This window comes from Octopus bimaculoides, chromosome 28, assembly GCF_046866305.1.
Source record: "Octopus bimaculoides isolate indiv1 chromosome 28, ASM4686630v1, whole genome shotgun sequence".
NCBI classification, from domain to species: domain Eukaryota; kingdom Metazoa; phylum Mollusca; class Cephalopoda; order Octopoda; family Octopodidae; genus Octopus; species Octopus bimaculoides.
The window spans coordinates 22,123,037-22,145,536 of record NC_142955.1 but is presented as its reverse complement, the minus strand read 5'-3'; the positions used below and the strand labels follow the sequence as shown (position 1 = coordinate 22,145,536).

General features: G+C 38.3%; 2 protein-coding genes across 2 annotated transcripts in view; one reads left to right on the top strand and one right to left on the bottom strand.

The window, feature by feature from the left end:
* Positions 1-22,500, top strand: part of LOC106870583 (hydroxymethylglutaryl-CoA synthase 1) — a 149,447-nt gene that overhangs the window by 53,994 nt on the left and 72,953 nt on the right. The gene's annotated exons all lie outside the window — the stretch shown is intronic.
* The window catches only part of LOC106870588 (apolipophorins), a 74,607-nt gene that overhangs the window by 50,961 nt on the left and 1,146 nt on the right, over positions 1-22,500 (bottom strand). The window contains exons 2-6 of the mRNA XM_089343937.1: positions 10,955-11,011; positions 8,514-8,674; positions 6,599-6,835; positions 3,196-3,345; positions 434-635 (exon numbers count right to left, since the gene is read on the bottom strand). Of these exons, the coding sequence (XP_089200063.1) occupies positions 434-635; positions 3,196-3,345; positions 6,599-6,835; positions 8,514-8,674; positions 10,955-11,011 (807 nt within the window). The remainder of the gene's footprint in view (positions 1-433; positions 636-3,195; positions 3,346-6,598; positions 6,836-8,513; positions 8,675-10,954; positions 11,012-22,500) is intronic.

Below are 22,500 nucleotides of genomic sequence, written 5' to 3'. Positions count from 1 at the left end.
CAAAAAAAAAGAAAAAAAATTTTTTATTTAATTATAATTCAAAATATTACTGTGTCACATTAAACATATATCCTTCGAAATTTGGATATTGATTTCCTGTGAATATTATTAATAATTTTATAAATTTATTACTGATATAAAAACATATATATATATTTGCTCAAAGTAATAGAGCACTTAATATAAGCTCAATAAAATATTCCTTTTGAATATTCTTTATAAAATTCACATATATATATATATATGATAGAATAAGTACAAGGGGTCGATTTGCTTGGCTAAAACCCTTCAAGGTGTGCCCCAGCATGGCCACAGTTAAATGACTGAAATGAGTAAGAAAGAAAAAAAGATAAAAGTTAATGCTTCCTTGTTTCTTGTACGTGGTGGGCACCATATATGGGTGGTTTGACAATTGCTTCGTTAATTAACTTACTGATAGGTGTGTTCGAAGAAGGAATGATGCCTGCAAATTTCAGAGATTGCTGGTTGACGTTCGATGCACCGTTTTCTCCGAAAGAGAATGGTCGGAAGAGGTTGGTCTCAGTACAGACAGATTCCAAGAGATGTCTCTTCTTTTTGTTGATTTTCTGCTGACATTCATAACTGCTCTTCAGAATTGGCAGAGATTGGATTCCCTGGAGGCAAAAGAGATGCAGAAAAGAAGACATAAAGAAAGACAACCCCTGTTATATGTGTATGTGTATATATATATATGTATATATATATATATATATGTATATATATATATAAATTTAGGGAAAAGAACCAAGGTTCATGAACTTGTCTTTTCCCTAAAACTATATATGTATATATATGTATCTAATACTGTGAAACTTAATTAAATTTTAATTTTTAATAAATTGATTTTAATTGAGTTTTTACCTGTAATTTTGGATTTTTATCCCTAATATTATTATTATAATATATATATATATATATATATATATATATATATATATATATATATATATATATATATATTTAATTATATGTATTTATTCTATCCTAATAAATAATAATTCGGATAGAGTGAATGGGTTAATAGAAACCAAGGTAGCAAAGATCACAAAATAAATGTGGTGTAATTCCTGTTGGTGAGGCAGAAACTCCTTGATATTTTGGGTATTTGAGTATATTTAAAAATTTAAGGAATGGAGAAAACGTGCATTTTCTCCATTCCTTAAATTTATGTATGTATATATATGTATCATCATCATCATCATCATCGTTTAACGTCCGCTTTCCATGCTAGCATGGGTTGGACGATTTGACTGAGGACTGGTGAAACCGGATGGCAACACCAGGCTCCAGTCTGATTTGGCAGAGTTTCTACAGCTGGATGCCCTTCCTAACGCCAACCACTCAGAGAGTGTAGTGGGTGCTTTTACGTGTCACCCGCACGAAAACGGCCACGCTCGAAATGGTGTCTTTTATGTGCCACCCGCACAAGCCAGTCCAGGGGCACTGGCAACGATCTCGCTCGAAAATCCTACAGGAGCCAGTCAGGCGGTACTGGCAACGGCCACGCTCAAAATGGTGCATCTCATGTGCCACCCGCACAAGAACCAGTCCAGGGGCACTGGCAACGATCTTACTTGGCTTGCCGGGTCTTCTCACGCACAGCCCATTTCCAAAGGTCTCGGTCCGTAGTCATCGCCTCGGTGAGGCCCAATGTACGAAGGTCTTGCCTCACCACCTCAGCCCAGGTCTTCCTGGGCCTACCTCTTCCACGGGTTCCCTCAACTGTTAGGGTGTGGCACTTTTTCACGCAGCTATCCTCCTCCATTCTCACCACATGTCCATACCAGCGCAATCGTCTCTCTTGCACGCCACAACTGATGCTTCTAATGTTCAGCTTTTCTCTCAAGATACTTACACTCTGACGGGTATTCACATTGACATTACACATCCAACGGAGCATACTGGCTTCATTCCTTGCGAGGTTACGTATGTCCTCAGCAGTTACAGCCCATGTTTCACTGCCATGTAGCATGGTTGTTCGTACGCATGCGTCATACAGTCTGCCTTTTACTCTGAGTGAGAGTCCCTTTGTCGCCAGCAGGGGTAAGAGCTCTCTAAACTTTGCCCAGGCTATTCTTATTCTAGCAGCTACACTTTCAGCGCACCCACCCCCACTACTAACTTGGTCGCCCAGATAGCGGAAGCTATCGACTACCTCTAGTTTTTCACCCTGGAATGAGATAGAAGTTGTTTCCTGTTTGTTTGCAGTCTTTATTGCACCTGAACATCTGCCACAAACAAAAACTAACTTGCTAGTTAACCTGCCTTTGATGTTGCTGCACCTCTTATGTGTCCATAGCTTGCACCGGGTACATCTTATAGAGTTACTACCTACTCCTTTTCTACATACTGAGCAGGGCCATCTACCTGAAGGGGTTTGTGTTTTATCTACCTTCCTACTTATTAGGATTTTGGTTTTAGCTAGGTTGACTCTAAGGCCCTTCAATTCTAGACCTTGCTTCCACACCTGAAACTTCTCCTCTAGTTCTGATAGTGACTCCGCAATTAGGGCAAGGTCATCAGCATAGAGGAGCTCCCAGGGGCAACCTGTCTTGAACTCCTCTGTGATTGCCTGGAGGACTATGGTAAATAATAGGGGGCTGAGGACGGAACCTTGGTGGACCCCTACCTCTACCCGGAATTCATTGCTGTACTCATTTCCAACCCTCACCTTACTGGCAGCATCTCTGTACATGGCTCGCACATCGTATATATATATGTATGTATATATATATATGTGTATATATATATATATATATATATATATGTATATATATATGTATGTATATATATATGTATGTATATATATATGTATGTATATATATATATGTATGTATATATGTATGTATATATATATGTATGTATATATATATGTATGTATATATATATGTATGTATATATATGTATGTATATATATGTATGTATATATATGTATGTATATGTATATATATATATGTATATATATATATATATATATATGTATATATATATATATATATATATATATATATATATATATATATATATATATATGCGACATATGATATACGTATTTAGATAGACAGAAGTAGAAAGACAGGGGAAAAGTAAATCAGATGAAAGAGCAGCAGAGAGACAAACCTATCGACAGACATTTGGAGAAATCCAGAAGAGTTGAAGCAATGTCTCTCTTACCGATTCTATGGCATATCCAATTGACTGAATCGTTGTATCGTACTTTTGCCGGCGCTTACATTTGGTCAAGTCTTTGGTCTTTGTGATGGTGTAATCTCTGGAAGTGTGGGCAGCAGAGTATTGCGTTTCGCAGTCACCATTGACATCGGTCTGAGGTTGAAGAGAAAGAGAGAAAAAAAAAAAAGAGTGAATAAGGTGGATGTATCATCATCATCATCATCATCGTTTAACGTCCGCTTTCCATGCTAGCATGGGTTGGACGATTTGACTGAGGACTGGTGAAACCAGATGGCAACACCAGGCTCCAATCTGATTTGGCAGAGTTTCTACAGCTGGATGCCCTTCCAAAAGAGTGAATAGGGTGGATGTATCATCATCATCATCATCATCATCGTTTAACGTCCACTTTCCATGCTAGCATGGGTTGGACGATTTGACTGAGGACTGGTGAAACCAGATGGCAACACCAGGCTCCAATCTGATTTGGCAGAGTTTCTACAGCTGGATGCCCTTCCTAACGCCAACCACTCCAAGAGTGTAGTGGGTGCTTTTACGTGTCACCCGCACGAAAACGGCCACGCTCGAAATGGTGTCTTTTATGTGCCACCTGCACAAGAGCCAGGGGCACTGGCAACGATCTCGCTCGAAAACCCTACAAGGCCAGTCAGGCGGTACTGGCAACGGTCACGCTCAAGATGGTACATCTTATGTGCCACCCGCACAAGAGCCAGTCCAGGGGCCCTATGTGTATATATATGTGTGTGTGCATGTAAGACATGACATTATGGTGTTTAGTAGATTGTAATATACAGTATGAGGGAAAGCTAGGTTAAGGCCCATAGAGGCCCTAATTACTTATAAGATATTTGTGCTCCCATATACAGGGGGTCCCAGTGAAATCAGCCAATTTTTTAAAAAACTCACTTTTATTTATGTTTATCACAATATGTGTTAAAACTGAATGAATTTTTATTTTTACTCTTTTACTTGTTTCAGTCATTTGACTGCGGCCATGCTGGAGCACCGCCTTTAGGAAACACACCAGCATCGGTTGTCAAGCAATGTTAATGGGGACAAACACAGACACGCAAACATATACACACACATACATACATATATACATATATACGACGGGCTTCTTTCAGTTTCCGTCTACCAAATCCACTCACAAGGCTTTGGTCGGCCCGAGGCTATAGTAGAAGACACTTGCCCAAGGTGCCACGCAGTGGGACTGAACCCGGAGCCATGTGGTTGGTAAGCAAGCTACTTACCACACAGCCACTCCTGCACCTATTTTATTTATATATAATTTTATAATTTTTATAATGCTTTTTATAGTTTTATTTCCATTCCTATTGGATCTTGCTTATCTATCTGCCTTGGCTTTGTTGCCTTATTTTACTTAACATAAATGCACTCATACAAGACCCACGTTAGACTCCCCACTCATACTATTATCGAACCGGGAGTCTAACAGCAGTCCGTCCATAGCCCTTACATAGCCTTACCTACCTTTTGGGTCTTCTGGATACCAAAACCTCTCATATTATTGCTTATGTATATGCATATACATATATGTGTGTGTGTGTGCGTGTGTATGAAGGGCTTCTTTCAGTTTCTCTCCACCAAATCCACTCAGAAGGCTTTCGTTGGTCTGAGGCTATAGTAGAAGACACTTGCCCAAGGGGCCACGCAGTGGGACTGAACCCAGAACCTTGTGTTTGTGAAGCAAGTTTCTTACTACACAGCCACACAAACACACATACACACAACACACACACACACACACACACACACAGATATGTATGTAGTAGGTATATATACACACACGTGCACACACACACGTACAAATACATGAAGACTTTTGTATGCATGCATACATAAATAAATTAACATAACATTAATTAGTGAATATCTTGATGTTACAATGTATTTTCTAAGTAAACAAAAACTTTTCCACTCCATGCTGTGTGTATAATTTCAATTTAATTATACACACTGGAACAATTCTATTCAGCTTTTCCTATGTAGCTTATTCATAAAACTTTTGAAAAGGATTCAGAATTTTCTTTAAAACACATTACAATATTAAAATATATCGTGCTTCACAAGTCATTAACTCATTAATCAAGCAAGCTGTCAAGAAATATGTAGGTTATATATGCAAATAAGAGTGGAGGCGCAACGACCCAGTGGTTATGGCAGCGGACTCGCAGTCATAGGATCGCGGTTTCAATTCCCAGACCGGGCGTTGTGAGTGTTTATTGAGCGAAAACACCTAAAAGCTCCACGAGGCTCCGGCAGGGGATGGTGGCGAACCCCGCTGTACTCTTCCACCACAACTTTCTCTCACTCTTACTTCCTGTTTCTGTTGTGCCTGTAATTCAAATGGTCAGCCTTGTCACACTCTGTGTCACGCTGAATATCCCCGAGAACTACGTTAAGGGTACACGTGTCTGTGGAGTGCTCAGCCACTTGCATGTTAATTTCACGAGCAGGCTGTTCCGTTGATCGGATCAACTGGAACCCTCGACGTCGTAAGCGACGGAGTGCCAACAACAATATGCAAATAAGTATTTTTTTGATTTAACTTGTTTTTTTTTAATTCTTTTTTTTTATTTAATCTCTGTGAAACAACCTTTGGCCCCATGATACAAAATTTCTTTGTGGAAAGTGATCTAAGCAAAAGCCGGCTTTTATTACAATGTTATATATCTTCCAATCAGGGGCAATTTTCACCTGCTTACCTATTATGTGAGGCGGCATCATTCAAAAGCTAAAACAATGTGAAATGTATTGTGATCAGCAATGTATAACAACATCTAATAGTATGGTTGATCACATGGTACATCTGTCTATCTATCACAAACTTTGTGGTTGGGTCGTTGATGATCTCTTTCTAGCATATTGGATGCCCATTTAGTGGTCATCCCTTTTTATACGCATGTAATACAATTTTTCTGAATTTTTAGATTGTTTTATCTGCTAGGCCACTGGTTTTAAATTGATGTCCCCATAACTTAGCAGTTTGGCAAAAGAGACTGATAGGATAAGTACTAGGTTGACAAAAAAATAAGTCCTGGTGTCAATCTGTTCAACTAAAGGTGGTGCTCCAGCATGGCCACAGTCAAATGACTGAAATGAATAAAAGAATAAACGAATAAAAGAATATATGCGTTTGTATGTATATGTATGCAAATATACATATACATACACACAACAGGCTTCGATACAGTTTCTGTCTACCAAATTCACTCATGAGTTTGTAATAGAAGACGCTTTACCCAAAGTGCTGTGCTGTGGGATTGAAACTGAGATCACAGTGTTGCAAAATGAGCTTCTTAACCACACAGCCATGCCTACCCCCATCCAAAAAAAAAAAAAAATAGTACCTGGTACTTACCTCGGTGAATGTTTGGTTGTTTACAAACCCCTCCATTGCAGATTGCAGCGAAGATAGAATTCCACGCTTGATGTTCAAACTCCAGGTGGGTTCGTCATGGTTGGGACACAAATCCTCAATCCTTCCACCTTGGAATGAGAACCGAAGTGGGTGTTCTTCCAAAGTGTCACTGAACTTCATTTGAAGATTGCGCTTCGCCGATTTTTCTTCAGAATCTGACAGTTTGGTGTTCTTCAGCTGGATGTTTAAGAGTGAGAGACAGAAGAAAAAAGACATTACTTAACTCAAATTAGCGCATATTCATACTGATATATGTGATAAATTACCACATAAATTATGTTGATATATGTAATAAATTATCACTTAATCTATGATAATATATGTGGTAAATTTAAGGTGGCAAGTTGGCAGAGCCATTAGCACACTGGACAAAATGGTTTTCAGTATTCCGTGTCTTTATGCTTTGAGTTCAAATTCTGCTGAGGCTGATATTGCCCCTCTTCCTTTTGAGGTCAATAAAATAGGGACCAGTTGAACACCGGGATTGAAATAATCAAATTTGCTGGCTTTCCACCAAAATTTGAAATCATTAGTTATAGCTTGATCTACTTCAAGTTTTAAGGTTCCAAAAAAAAAAAAAAAAAAAAGAAATTACTCTTGAAAGTTTATAAAATTCTTATGATGTGAACAACGTACATTTCTCCTGGATAGGAATAAAATTACTTAACCCTGTAGTGTTCAAATTAATCTGCCAAATATAAAGTTTGCTTACTTTGTTTTCAAATAATCAGGCATTATCTTGCAGTTTAGAGATTCCACTGATAGGATTACTTAGTGATAAAATGGCATTGCAGAGTTGAAGGGAGGGGCTGGATCTAGCCAGTTTCAACATTAAACAAGTTAAATATTTTGGCTAGATATGGCCAGTCTGAATGCTAAAGTTACTTAAATGGATAAAGCAATTCAAAAGATTGCTTTACTGCTATGGTAGAATGCCTGACATGTCAGCAGGAGATGCGGGTTCCAGACCCAAGGGCAGCTTTCAACTTTTACTATCCAAAGGGATTTCCAGCCCAATATTTACATACCATCATTTATAGCTTTATCTACTTCAAGTTTTACTGCTCCAAAAAAGAATACATACATACATATACATATATGTATATATGTATTAACCACATGTGAACCGTTGGTGATTTTCTTCCTCTGTCTTTCTTTCGACTGGACTTTCCCCTGTTTCTGAAGAAGAGCGTCTGCTCGAAACGTTTAACCATCTTTCTTTTCGTCCCTGAGCGTCTGCTAATACTTTACATGTACCACATCCTCGTGCTGTTGTGTTTTTTTGCGCTTGTTCTTCTTTTTTGGATTTACTATGTATATATATGTGTGTATATATACATTAGAAGGTTTGGAGGTGATGTATAGGAATTATATATTAAAAAAAAATAATAAGGTACTCAAATATCTGGATGGTTGTACATTTACAGATTTTTATTAATATGTCACATGTTTTATAAATATTAGCGCTTGCACCTATTCTTGTAGGTTCTTCATCATATCTGAAGCACCTATAAGAATAGGTGCAAGCGCTAATATTTATAAAACATGTGACATATTAATAAAAATCTGTAAATGTACAACCATCCAGATATCTGAGTACCTTATTATTTTTACTAATATATATATATATATATATATATATATATATATATTTATAAGCATGGAACAGGTTTAGTATTTGAATCTTTGTAGGATATACACGTTTCATCAAAATGACAAAATAATTGCATGAGTAAAGACATTAGACAATCATGCATTTTACTTCACCAGATGTGTGTGTGTGTGTATACGTGTATGTGTGTGTGCATAGTGCATAGTGTAGCAAATCTAGTGATAAAGAGAAACTGTCACTTACTCTCATAACAAAGTCACAGGGAGATGTGGTTTCAATCTCCACATCCGTATCGATCTTGACAAAGGCGTTGCTCTCCGAGGCCCCAGCAATTAGAGTCTTGGATGTGGCTGAGTAGATGTAGCGATACGCATTACCGACTTCATAATCGACCGTTTTCTCAGCTGGAACAGAACAAAGAAACAATGGATTGGTGAAATAACGAAGCAGAGGAACTAGGGAGTAATGAAACGGGAGTACAAAAGGAATAACAGAATAAGAGAATGGGAGAACAACGGAATGGTAGATTAAGGGAGGAATGGATTGACAGGATGTTAGATTAAGAGAACAATGGAATACTAGAATAACGAAACAGTGAAGCAAATGTGTCATGGAACAAGAACACAGAGGAATATAATAGGATGGCTGAATAAGAGAATGAGTGGATAATGGAATAATAGATCATTGACAGAATGTTAGATTAAGAGAACAATGGAATACTGGAATAACGAAGCAAAGGCAGTGGGTAGTAATGAAAGAGGAGTACAAAGGAATAATAGAATAACAGAATAAGAGAATGGGAGAACAACGGAATAGTAGATTAAGGGAGGAATGGATTGATAGGATGTTAGATTAAGGGAACAATGGAATACTAGAATAAATTTTGTTTGTTCATCAAAACGTACTTAACATTGATCTGGCTTCTCTTTTCCTCAATTAAATTTGTGATTCGTTCTGTAAGATTATAACATACCTATTTGGTATACATGCCTTGGATTGGCAAAGTTCTACTATCAATATAATAACACTGTGTAGCAAAATTTTGATTTTTGTTTTGCCTTTGGTCAGAAAGTGTTATTTCCTATTTGCTTCTAGGTAGAAATCAAAGGAAAAGACTATCATTCCCTTCAAACTTTGCTTTTGTCACTTGGTCATCAATGTTTTGAAACTGACCTATTTTCCATTACATTTCAGACAGATTCAACACTGAGTTGCTCAAGCAGAAATATCGTTATAACAAATATTCTGCTCAATACCACAGATTTGCTTGTCATTTGTTTCACCTTAACCACTTGAGCATGTTCGTGCCAGTGGCACGTGTAAAGATATTCGAGTCAGATCATTGCCAGTGCCGCTGGACTGGCTCCTGTGCAGGTGGCATGTAAAATACACCATTTTGAGCGTGGCCATTGCCAGCACCGCCTGACTGGCCCTCGTGCTGGTGGCACGTAAAAGCACCCACGACACTCCTGGAGTGGTTGGCATTAAGAAGGGCATCCAGCTGTAGAAACTCTGCCAAATCAGACTGGAGCCTGGTGCAGCCATCCGGTTCACCAGTCCTCAGTCAAATCGTCCAACCCATACTAGCATGGAAAGCAGATGTTAAATGATGATGATGATGATGATCAGGAGTACTTAGGGAGCATCATAGCCATGTGTTAAGAGGGATTCTTTTGGGTCTGAATAATCATAACAAAATCAAAATTTGAAAGAAATATTAGCCATCTTTTGTATTTTCTAGGGGTTAGCAAATCGGAAATAAAAGTTGCTACCCAAGGACAAAAATCATGTTACACAGTGTAATAAATGACCAAAGTATAACCAATTATTTTTTGGTTCATCAGAAGGTATAACTTTCAAACTGGTATTTGAAAACTTTGCTAGCTAGGTTCCTGCTGAGGTGATTATATGGGTTTTATTTATCCTCTGAATTAAGGGAGACCTAGGAAAACATGACATGAAGTATTGAAAGCCAATCACAAAATGCTGAACTTTGCAAAGGAGATAACAGAGGGCTGAAATATGTGGAGCATTGCTGTATTCAAGAAGACTGGCCCACCACAATGGAATTGAGACCCTTAAACCAAAGTGTCACATGAAAAACATTAGTGTGGGAGGTGGTGTCACAAAAAGCACTGGTACTGGTGCCATGTAGGAAGCATCCAGTACACTCTGTAAAGAGGTTGGTGTTAGGAAGGGCATCCAGCTGTGGAAACCAAGACAAAACAGGCTTTGGAACTTGGTGTGGTGCCTAGGCTTGCCAGTCCCTGTCAAGTCATCCAACCCATACCAGCATAGAAAACAGATATAAAGTGTTATTGTTGATGATGATGATGATGATATATATACATATATATAAAAGATATGAGAGAAAGGAAATGGAATTCATGATACACTTTTCTCACTACGGTCGTTTCGACCCATCGTGCACTGGTACCTCGCAGGTGAGATGCTGTATGAACAATTGTGATGCATCAGTGGTGCAGATGTGTCTCCTCGAGTGACTTGTCAAAAGGTGCCCCATTTTTTAAATTCACTCTTTCTCTTATTTCTATAACAATCCATTTTACAAATTGTTTACCTGAATATAAATTATTACACACACACACACACACACACACACACACACATGTACTCTCTCTCTCTCTCTCTCTCACACACACACATACATTAAGATAACTTACCAATACAGCGCTTGGCACAGGTTTTGTCATCCTTGAACAGGTTGAGATTTACAGGACCTGTAATGAAAGACGGATATATATATATATTTAGAGATAATTAGATAGCTGGATAGATAGACTGACAGACATAAGTAGAGGGTAAGTATATATATATATATGTATATGCATATATATAAATCTAAGTGTGTGTGTGGGGGTATTCTTTTACTATTTTCAGCTTGAGAGCTACACCCACACATGTATGTATGTATATATATATATGTGTGCGTGTGTATAAATGTATGTGTGTGTATGTACATATATGTGTATATATATATATATATATATATATATATATATATATATATATAGGGATCAAAATAGTTTGATTCAGACTACTTTGTACTCTGAGTTTCAAGTGTGATGCTAATCTTTGGCCATATATGTGTATGTATGTGTGTGTGTGTGTGTGTGTAAATATATATGATTATATAAGTATATATATATGTATGTATGTATGTATGTATGTATGTATGTATGCATGCATGTATGTATATATATGTATGTGGTACTATCCCACCCACGCTAGCATGGAACACAGACGTTAAATGATGACGATGATATATACATACATATATATATATATATATATATATATATATATATATGTATATACAGACATGTTGATAATGATGTATATATATGTATATACACATGCATATATGTGTGTGTGTATACACATATATATATAAGCCATTAAAAGTCAGGAAGTTTGAGAGGTGAATGTATTTATTTAACCACTTGGCATCCTTTGGACTACAGCCATTTCGTAGCCTTCATCATCAACTTAATATATTATACATCGTTTTGTGTTTTTTTTTGTTTTTTTTTTTGTGAGTAGCACTTTAGCATTTGAAGCTGTTGAATTTGGTCCAATTTATAAGATTTAAACTTCCTAAATTATTTGACACAAACTGACATTGTTTCGTTGATTTTTTTTTTTGCACTTGTATCATAATGCTTAACCCTTTAGAGTTTAAACTGGTCGTTTCAGGCCCAAATATTCTACATGTTTTATGTTAAAACTGACCAGATTCAGCCTCTTGCACCTACCCTGCAATGTCATTCTAAAAATTTACATTCCCATCGTTGAAATCTCGAATGATTCGTTCAAACCTGTTTGAATAAATAGGAGTTGTGTTTGACAGAGTTATCTGAATGTTAAAAGGGGTTTTATAATAATTTTTTTTTTTTTTACTTGTTGTTTCGGTCATTAAACTGTGGCCATGCTGGGGCACCACCTTGATGAATTTTTTTAGTCAAACGAATCAATGCCAGTGCTTTTTCTTTCTTTTAAGCCTGGTACTTATACTATTGGCTTCTTTTGCTGAACCACTAAGTGATGGGGATGTAAACACACCAACAGCGGTTGTCAAGCAGTGGTGGGGGACATTCACACACACACACACACACACACACACACACATACACACACAAACACAAACACACACACGCACTCATGTATTATAGCCTTGTGCTGACCAAAGCTTTGTGAATGGAGTTGGTAGATGGAAACTGGAAGAAGCCCATCATATAAACATATATGTATGTGTGTGTATGTGTATGTGTGTGTGTGTTTCGCCCCACTTCCCACTGCTTGACAACCAGTGTTGGTGTATTTACATCCCTGTAACTTAGCAGTTTGGCAAAAGAGGTCGATAGAATAAGTACCAGGCTTAAAAAACCCCAAAAAAGTAGTGAGGTCAGTTCATGCCCCAGCATGGCCGCAATCTAAGGAATGAAACTAGTAAAAGATAAAGATATATATATATATATATATATATATATTTATATAAAGGGCATTATTATAGAAAAATAATAACGCCACACAGTGGACTTCTCAAAATAACCACATTTAATATATATATATATATATATATATATATATGTATATACATATATATATATATATATATATATATGTATATATATATATATATATATATATATATATATATATATATATATGTATATATATATATATATATATATGTATATACATATATATATATATATATATATATATATATATATATATATATATATATATATATATATATATATGTCTATACATATGTATGTATGTACGTATATACATGCAGTTACACACGCACACATACATTTATACAGATGTATATATGTGTATGTATATATTTTTAGGTATAGTTTAACAGTTAGCCTGCTGACACTATAAAAGAGACCACCACTGCTACCACCGCCACCACCGCCACCACCACCACCACCACTGCTAACCTCCACGCTACAACAACAACAACAACAACAAAAATAAATGCTGACATATTTAATTTTGACCTTTGGCTTTCAATCATCAAATTGTGGAGGTATAATTGCCGTTACTACCTACCACTGCTACTGCTACTGCTACTGCTACTACAGCAAATAATGATGATGATGATGATGATGATGACGACAATGATGACAGTTTCTTTTCCTCTTTTTAGACATTTTTCATCCTTGTTCCTCATCACCATCATCATCATCATCATTACCATCGTCTTGCTTTGTTGTCAACAACAACGCAGTAGTCTCTGCTCCCCTCCCCCCACAGACACTGCAGCTACCACCATCATCATCATCATCAGCATCAGCATCGTCTTTGCGACCATCATCACCATCATCATCACCACCACCACCATCATCATCATCATCATCATCATCATCATCATCACCATCCTCGTCATTGTTATCCCCCCCCACACACACACACACCCTTTGTATGTCCTATATATTGGCTGTCTTTTTCCGGTAACACTTATTGTAATCTGGTAGCGATTATGGTGGGGGGTGGGGGCGGTGGGGGGTGGAAAGGTGACTGGGGTGAGGGGGGATGATTTAAGGGAGGGATGGGGGTAGGGGGAAAATGATTGTGGTGGTGGTGGTGGTGGTGTCAGCATATGCAGTAGTAGTAGTAGTAGTAGTAGTAATGGCACTGTTGGTGGTGATGATGCTGATGGTGGTGGTGGTGGTGGTGGTTGCAATGGTTTTGGTAATGATGGAGCTAATGATGGCAGGGGTGTCGATTCCTATGGAACGACCATATTGATGTGGTAATAAACATTACTTCTCAGAATAGTTACTTCTTCCATCTCTTACAGAGATTTTCTAATGCCAGTGGCATATAAAAAGCACCATTTGAGTGTGGTCGATGCCAGTGGCGCCTGACTGGCCCCTGTGCTGGTGGCATGTAAAAAGCACCCACTACACTCTCGGAGTGGTTGGTGGTAGGAAGAGCATCCAGCTGTAGACACTTTATTTCATAAATTTTGCCATAAAGGCATTACATAGAGGGGACAAACAAAGACAAACAGACATAAAGAAGCTGCGGGCTGGACACGGACATTAATGAATGAAATGAATACAAAAAGATGAGTAAAAAATGGGAGAGGCACCGGCGCCCGCCGACCGACAACCCCTCGAAAACCTTGTTCGATAAAAATCAACATTACAACAAAATCAAATCAAATCAAGTTCTATAGTCCTCCACATCCGGGCCCCCAAGCAAGATTCTTGCTGCCTGCAGGAAAGCTTGCCAGATCAGATTGGAGCCTGGTGCAGCCTCCTGGCTTGCCAGTCCTTGGTCAAACTGTCCAACCCATACCAGCATGGAAAGCAGACATTAAACAATGATGATGATGATGATTGCTGTCAAATGTATTGCTTATTTATTCATATTGTTTTGATTTAATCATCCGTTGTCTCATAGCTTCAAGATTTCAATGATGTGATTGTTTCTTTTTAGAATGGTATTGTAAGGTAAGTGTGAGAGGCCAGATCTGGCTGGTTTGAACATAAAATAGGGAGAATATTTTGGCCAGATATGGCTGGTTAAAACACTAAAGGGTCGAACTGCATCTGGTTGTGCAGCCCTGGTACAACCAACAGAACAGCCTGCTCCTGAAATTAACATGCAAGTGGCTGAGTACTCCACAGAGATGCGTACCCTTAACATAGTTCTCAGGGAGATTCATGTGTGACACAGAGTGTGACAGGGCTGACTCTCTTGAAATACAGGTACAACTCATTTTTGCCAGCTGAGTGGAGTGGAGCAATGTGAAATGAAGTGTCTTGCTCAAGGACACAACACTCCACTGGGAATTGAACTCCTAACATTTTGGTTGTGAGGTGAACGCCCTAACCACTAAGCCATGCACCTTCAATGATTTAATATTATTAGATATGTATGGGATCATAATGTGGGAATGAATGGAATGCCTGGTGTGGGTCTTGTTGTGGCCACCCCCTCCTAAAAAAATGGGGAAGAGGCTTGGGTAGACCAAAAATGGAATTGTAATCTTTTCTACTCTAGGCGCAAGGCCAGAAATTTTGGTGGGAGGGAGGCCAGTCGATTAGATCGACCCAGTACACAACTGGTACTTAATGTATCGACCCCGAAAGGATGAAAGGCAAAGTTGACCTTGGCAGAATTTGAACTCAGAATGTAAAGACAGATGAAATACCACTAGGCATTTCGCCCAGCATGCTACCGATTCTGCGAGATTGCTGCCTTAAAAAAAAAAATGGAATTATAATGTAACACCTGTCGAAGAGACATTGTCTTGTTACATTTATTTTTGACAAAAAAGAAAAAAAAAACAAAGACAAAAAGAGACGAGAGAATATCTCTTTGACAAGATGAGGAATGAAGAGATCCTCTGGTGCACTGGTCTGCCTCCTATGATGGACGTCCTCGTTGATAGAAATTTACATTGGTTGGGATATGTACACAGGATGGACAAGAGCTGACCCCTTTGACAATCCCTGTTCTTTCAACTATGCAAGGGGAAAAGAAACCAAAGAAGAACTAGACCGAGATTCCAAGATACTGCACAAAGAAACACAAAGTGGAAGGGAATTGACCGTAATGGCAAACCCAAGACAAAAACTGACCAGTATGGAGAAAGCTTATCAAGTCATGCCAAAGCAATGGACAGTCATAACCGTGACAACTGACTGCAGATAATAAAAGATTAAGATTAACTTTACCTTTAATCCTTCCAGATTTGATGAAATAAAGCACCAGTGAAATATTAGGATAGATTCATTATTATTAAAAAAAAAAACACGATTAAGGTAGTGACCTGTCTGAACTGTTCACATGCAGGACAAAATGTTTAGCGGCATTTTGACCATTTTTATGTTTTGGGTTCAAATTCTGCCAAAGTTGATTTTGCTTTTTATTCTTTCAGGGTCGATAAAATAAGAACCGGTCAAGTACTGCGATCGATGTAATAGACTTCCCCTCCTCTCAAAAACTACTGGCGCTCTGCCAAATTTGAAATCATTAAAAAACATAATTAATATGAAATTATTGTTGTTGGCACTCCGTCGCTTATGATGTCGAGGGTTCCAGTTGATCCGATCAACGGAACAGCCTGCTCGTGAAATTAACATGCAAGTGACTGAGTGCTCCACAGACACGTGTACCATTAACGTAGTTCTTATTCTAGTGGCGATGCTCTCAGAGCATCCACCCCACTACAGGCTTGGTCACCTAGGAAGCGGAGGCTATCAACTACTTCTAGTTTCTCCCCTGACATGTGATGGAATCTATTTTCTGTACATCTTCAGTGTTTATTGTCCCTGTGCATCTGCCACACACAAAAACTATCATCCCAGTTAACCTTCCTTTGATATTGCTGCACCTTCCATGTGCCCATAGCTTACACTGGGTATGTCTTATGGAGTTTCTACCTACATCCTTTCTGCAGATTGAGCAGGGCCATCTACCCGAAGGGGTTTGTAATTTGTCTGCCTTTGTACTTACTAGGACTTTGGTTTTTGCAACATTGACTCTAGGGCCCTTCGACTCTAGACCTTGCTTCCACATCTGAAATTTCTTCTCTAGTTCTCAGAGTGATTCAGCTATGAGAGCAAGGTCATCAGCATAGAGGAGCTCCCAGGGGCAACCTGTCTTGAATTCCTCTGTAATTGCCTGGAAAACTGTGATGAATAAGACAGGGCTGAGGACTGATACTTGGTGGACCTCTACCCCTACCCGGAATTGCCAACCCTCACCGTACTGACAGCATCCCTGTACATGGCTTGTACAGCTCTCTCTAAGCACTCACCTATCTCCATGTTCTACAGAAAGGAATGAAGAGAGAAAACAGATGGAGAGAAGACATAAAAATTGAGAGAGAAACATTCAATTCTGGATTCCCTAAATATGGCCGATTATTTTAATCAAACAGAAGTTAGTTTTGCAGTAGTTACTTATCAATATTTTCTCATGATATCCCATTCACCATGTGCCACATTTTGTGTGAACTAGTGCCTCCTTCATGAAATATTGAGGGAAATTTCTATAGAAAGTGTAAACTAATACAATGAGAAGTAATGGTGGACCTTGACACATTGTTAGTCATATTTTCTGTTCACAGATAACACAAAGTCTGACTCATGTTTTAACCCTGACAAAGATTTGTTTCTAAAATGTGTTTAACCTATTTGTTATCATATTTCCCACGAAATACAGAGTCTTCGTTTGAATTAATTTCGAGAATAAGGAAGAATTTAATAAAATAATCCACTTCTTATTAAGCTGTGTAAGGTACAAGCTGGCAGAATAGTTAGCATGCCGGGCGAAATGCTTAGCAGCTTTTCATCGGTCGTTATGTCCTGTGTTCAAATTCCTTCCAGGCCGGCTTTTGCCTTTCATCCTTTCGGGGCTGATAAAATAAGTACCAGTTGAATACTGAGGTCCTTGGGCCAAAATTTGAAATTATTATTTGCCAGAACCACCTGACTGGCCCTCGTGCGGGTGGCACGTAAAAGCACCCACTACACTCTCGGAGTGGTTGGTGTTAGGAAGGGCATCCAGCTGTAGAAACTCTGCCAAATCAGATTGGGGCCTGGTGCAGCCTTCTGGCTTGCCAGTCCTCTGTCAAATCGTCCAACCCATGTATATCAACATAAATATGGTAACAAAAGGGTTTTAAAATAGGGACCACCTTAGAAAATAAGGGAGCGTCTATGTAGCCAAAAGCCAAATTTCCACCACATCAATCATCATCATCATCGTTTAACATCCGCTTTCCCATGATTGATGTGGTGGAAATTTGGCTTTTGGCTACATAGACGCTCCCTTATTTTCTAAGGTGGTCCCTATTTTAAAACCCTTTTGTTACCATATTTATGTTGATATACATTGCCTTTATTATTAAACTAATGTTTAGAACATAAAATGGTTTCAAATTATGGCACAAGGCCAGCAATTACAGGGGAAGGTGTAAGTCAGTTACATCGACTCCAGTATTTATTTTATTTAACCTGAAAGGATGAAAGGCAAAGTTGACTGCAGTGAAATTTGAACTCAGAATGTAAAGAGAAATAAAATGCCACCAAGCATTTTGCCTTGTGTGGACATGATTCTGCCAGCTCGCTGCTTTGTATTTCGAACATAAATTAACATGAAATTTTGATGGAAGTTTTAATTTAGATCAATTTAGAACAGAAACTTTGTATTAAAGAGCCAGGGGTAGTCACAGGTGGGTTGGCATCAAGGAGATTAAGAACAGTAAGGAATTTGATGAGGGGGAAATTTGGCTTTTGGCTACATAGACGCTCCCTAACTTTCTAAAGTAGTCCCTATTTTAAAACCCTTTTGTTACCATATTTATGTTGATATACGTTACCTTTATAATTAAGCTGTTGTTTGGAACGTAAATTAATTTGAAATTCTCATTCAAGAAGGTTTTAATTAAAATCACTTTAACCCTTTGGCATTTAGATTACTTTGTCAAACGTAATGCTTGTTTATTCACATTGTTTTGTATTAATAACGGACAACCCACAAATAATAATCAATGGAGTTGCAGTCTGGGGAGTTGGGTTGCCATATTTAGGGGTGATGTTGTTGCAAAAATTGTCTGACAGCCATGACTGGGTTCTCCTGCTTGTGTGGCATGGTGCAGAGTCCTGTTGACAGACATAGGGTCTTCCAGCAACCACACTCTTCACTCAAGACAGCACTACCTCCTCCAGGCACTTGATGTAGGCCTCTGTGTTGAGTCTGAGGCTGTGTGGGAAGATGAAAGGAGGCATAACGTTGTCATCACTAGTGATCACTCCAAACACCATGATGTTGACTGGACGTTTGATTTTTATCACTCTCAGTACGTGTCCCCAGATTGAGACCCAAACACTTTGAAATGTTTGTATTGGAGCTTCCAGCACGAAATCCAAGCAGTACAGCATGTCATTACCAATTTCTGGTAGAGTGAATTGCGTCATGGTGCTGTTTTTCTCATAGACGGTGCCCAACTGACCCTACTATACTGTGTAGTCAACAAAATCAAAAATGTGTGAAATTAAAAATATAAAATGGTGACAATTTACCCATTACACCCTGTGTATATATAGATATATGTGTATGTATGTGTGTGTGTATATATATTTCTTTATTGCCCACTGGGGCTAAACATAGAGGGGACAAACAAGGACAGAGAAAGGGATTAAGTTGATTACTTCAACCTCAGTGCGTAACTGGTACTTATTTGATCACCCCCGAAAGGATGAAAGGCAGTTGATGACGCTGAAGATGACGATAGTCATTGTGATGATGAAGATGACGATGACGACGACGACGACAGCGATGCTGATGATGATTGTGGTGATGCTGTTGACAAGCACAAACACATGAGTTACGGAATGTAAGTAAAGAACCCAGACTGTAAAAGATATGCTGAAAAGGAGTGGAGACAGAAACAACACTTAAGAACTTCTAGCAGCCCACAAGACGGTGGTGGTGGTGGTTAGGGTTAGGGTTGTGCTGTTTTTTTTGTTTTTGTTTACGATGGTGGTGGACGAGTTGTGATAGCTATGATGGGGTATGTGGTGCAAGTGGGACTGGTATTGGCTCCCAAGCTGCACTTGTGGCTAAAATTTGAAATCATTATCTGATTATTATTACAATTATTATTATTATTATTATTACTGAGTGAGAGAGCAGTGCATGCCATCAAAGTGATACTAGGGTACAAATATATGAAGCCCAATATACCCATCATGACTACCCGTCTGATAAGGGTACACCAGGCACATGCATCCCAACCACATGTGTACGGCATGGTGATCTCATATCAAGATAAACAGCGCATGACCTCGCAGGTGGGGCTCAGTTAGAATTTTCTTCAGGTTGAGTAGCCCATCCCGCTCAAAAGGTCCCTGAATAAGGTTTGTTTAAGGATGATGAACAAGACACCCATGTTTCCAAAAGTGAATTATTCAAACCCCAAAGAATTCCTCTCGACACATGGCTATGATGCTCCCCCACTACTTCTGCTCCTGATCAGAGATGCACATATCGTCAGCCACCAAGGGACATGCTCAACTGGTTAAGGTCATACAACTGAAAAGCAAATCTGTGGTATTAAGCAGAATATTTGCTGTGGCCCATCTTTTGTACCAAGACAAAACAATGTACATGATAACCACTTCCAATCAATTAAGATCAGAAGCCACGAGAGCCACTGCCTGGAACTGCATCTGGGCAATTATTATTATTTTCATCATCATCATCATCATTATTATTATTATCATTATTATGATTGTTATTATTATGGATGGTGCTGCCAGTCTTAATAACAAAAACAACAACAATAATAATTATGATAACAATCATCATCATCATCATCGTCGTTTAACGTCCGCTTTCCATGCTAGCATGGGTTGGACGATTTGACTGAGGACTGGTGCAACCGGATGGCAACACCAGGCTCCAATCTGATTTGGCAGAGTTTCTACAGCTGGATGCCCTTCCTAATGCCAACCACTCCGAGAGTGTAGTGGGTGCTTTTACGTGTCACCCGCACGAAAACGGCCACGCTCGAAATGGTGTCTTTTATGTGCCACCTGCACAAGAGCCAGTCCAGGGGCACTGGCAACGATCTCGCTCGAAAACCCTACAATAATAATAATAAAACAGAAAACAGAATTATTAGGGACTGCTTGGATACTTAGGAAGGTTCTGAGCTTCTTGATGTTAGGAATTTTTGTTTTCCAACAGTTTAATCTGTTGTGCGTAAATGAAATAAAAATAATATAGGCTTTGAATGTTGGCCCAAGGCCAGCAATTTCAGGACAGAGGTAAGTTGATTACATCAACCCCTAGTATTCAGCTGGTACTTATTTTATTAATCTTGAAAGGATGGAAGGCAAAGTCGACCCTTGCAGAATTTGAACTCAGAATGCTAGGACAAACGAAATGCTGCTAAGCATTTTGCCCAGCGTGCTAACGATTCAGCCAGCTTGGCACCTTAAATAATAATAATGATGATAATAATAATAATAATAATAATAATAATAATAATAATAATAATAATAATAATAATAATTGTTGTTGTTGTTGTTGTAGTAATAATCCTTTCTACTCTAGGCACAAGGCCTGAAATTTGGGGGAAGGAACTATTTGATTACATTGACTCCAGTGTATAACTGGTACTTATTTCATTGATCCCCCCCCCCCCGAATGGATGAAAGGCAAAGTCAACCTTGGCGGAATTTGAACTCAGAACACGAAGACAGACGAAATACCTCTCAGCATTTCATCTGGAATGCTAAATAATAATAATAATTATTATGATAATGATAACAATGATCCTTTCTACTATAGGCACAAGGCCTGAAATTTGGAGGAGGAAAATAATTAATTACATCGACCCCAGTACTTGACTGGTACTTAATTTATCGATCCTGATAGGATGAAAGGCAAAGTCGACCTCGGCGGAATTTGAACTCAGAACTTGAAGATGAACGAAATATTGCTAAGCATTTCGCCCAGTGTGCCAATGATTCTGACGGCTCACCACCTTAACCCTTTAGTGTTTAAACTGGACATATCAGACCAAAATTGTATTCCAGTTTTATGCTCAAACCAGCCAGCTCTGACCTCTCACACCTACCCTACAAAGTCATTCTTAAAATGAACAGGGACATCATCAAAATCTCAGAGTTACAAGATGCTGTACAATTAACTTAAAACAATGTAATTAAAATTAGTATTACATTTGACAGAGTAATCTGAATGCTAACGGGTTAATAATAATAATGATAATAATAATTATAATAATAATAATGATAATAATAATGATGATTTCATTTATTTGCCATAAGGGCAAAGGATGAGGGGGTCTGCTCTAGGCACAAAACCCATAATTTGGGAAGGGGTGGGGCCAGTTGATTACATTGATCTCAGTGATCATCTGGAATGACATGCCTAGGGTTCTACCAGCTGGCTGCCTCAATAAAAGTAATTATAATAATAATGTTTTATTTATTTATTATTAAACTGTTTTCTTTATTAATAATTATGTTTTTTTTGTCAATGGTAATGTTTAATAATGATGATGATAATAATAATAATAAAATTAATAATAATAATGATAATAATAAAAACAACAGTTTGTGTCCACATTAAAAAGCTTTCCATTGCTTTGTTTGTTTTGTTGTTTGATTGTTTAAAGAAGAATGAAGAGGTTTGAAAATCC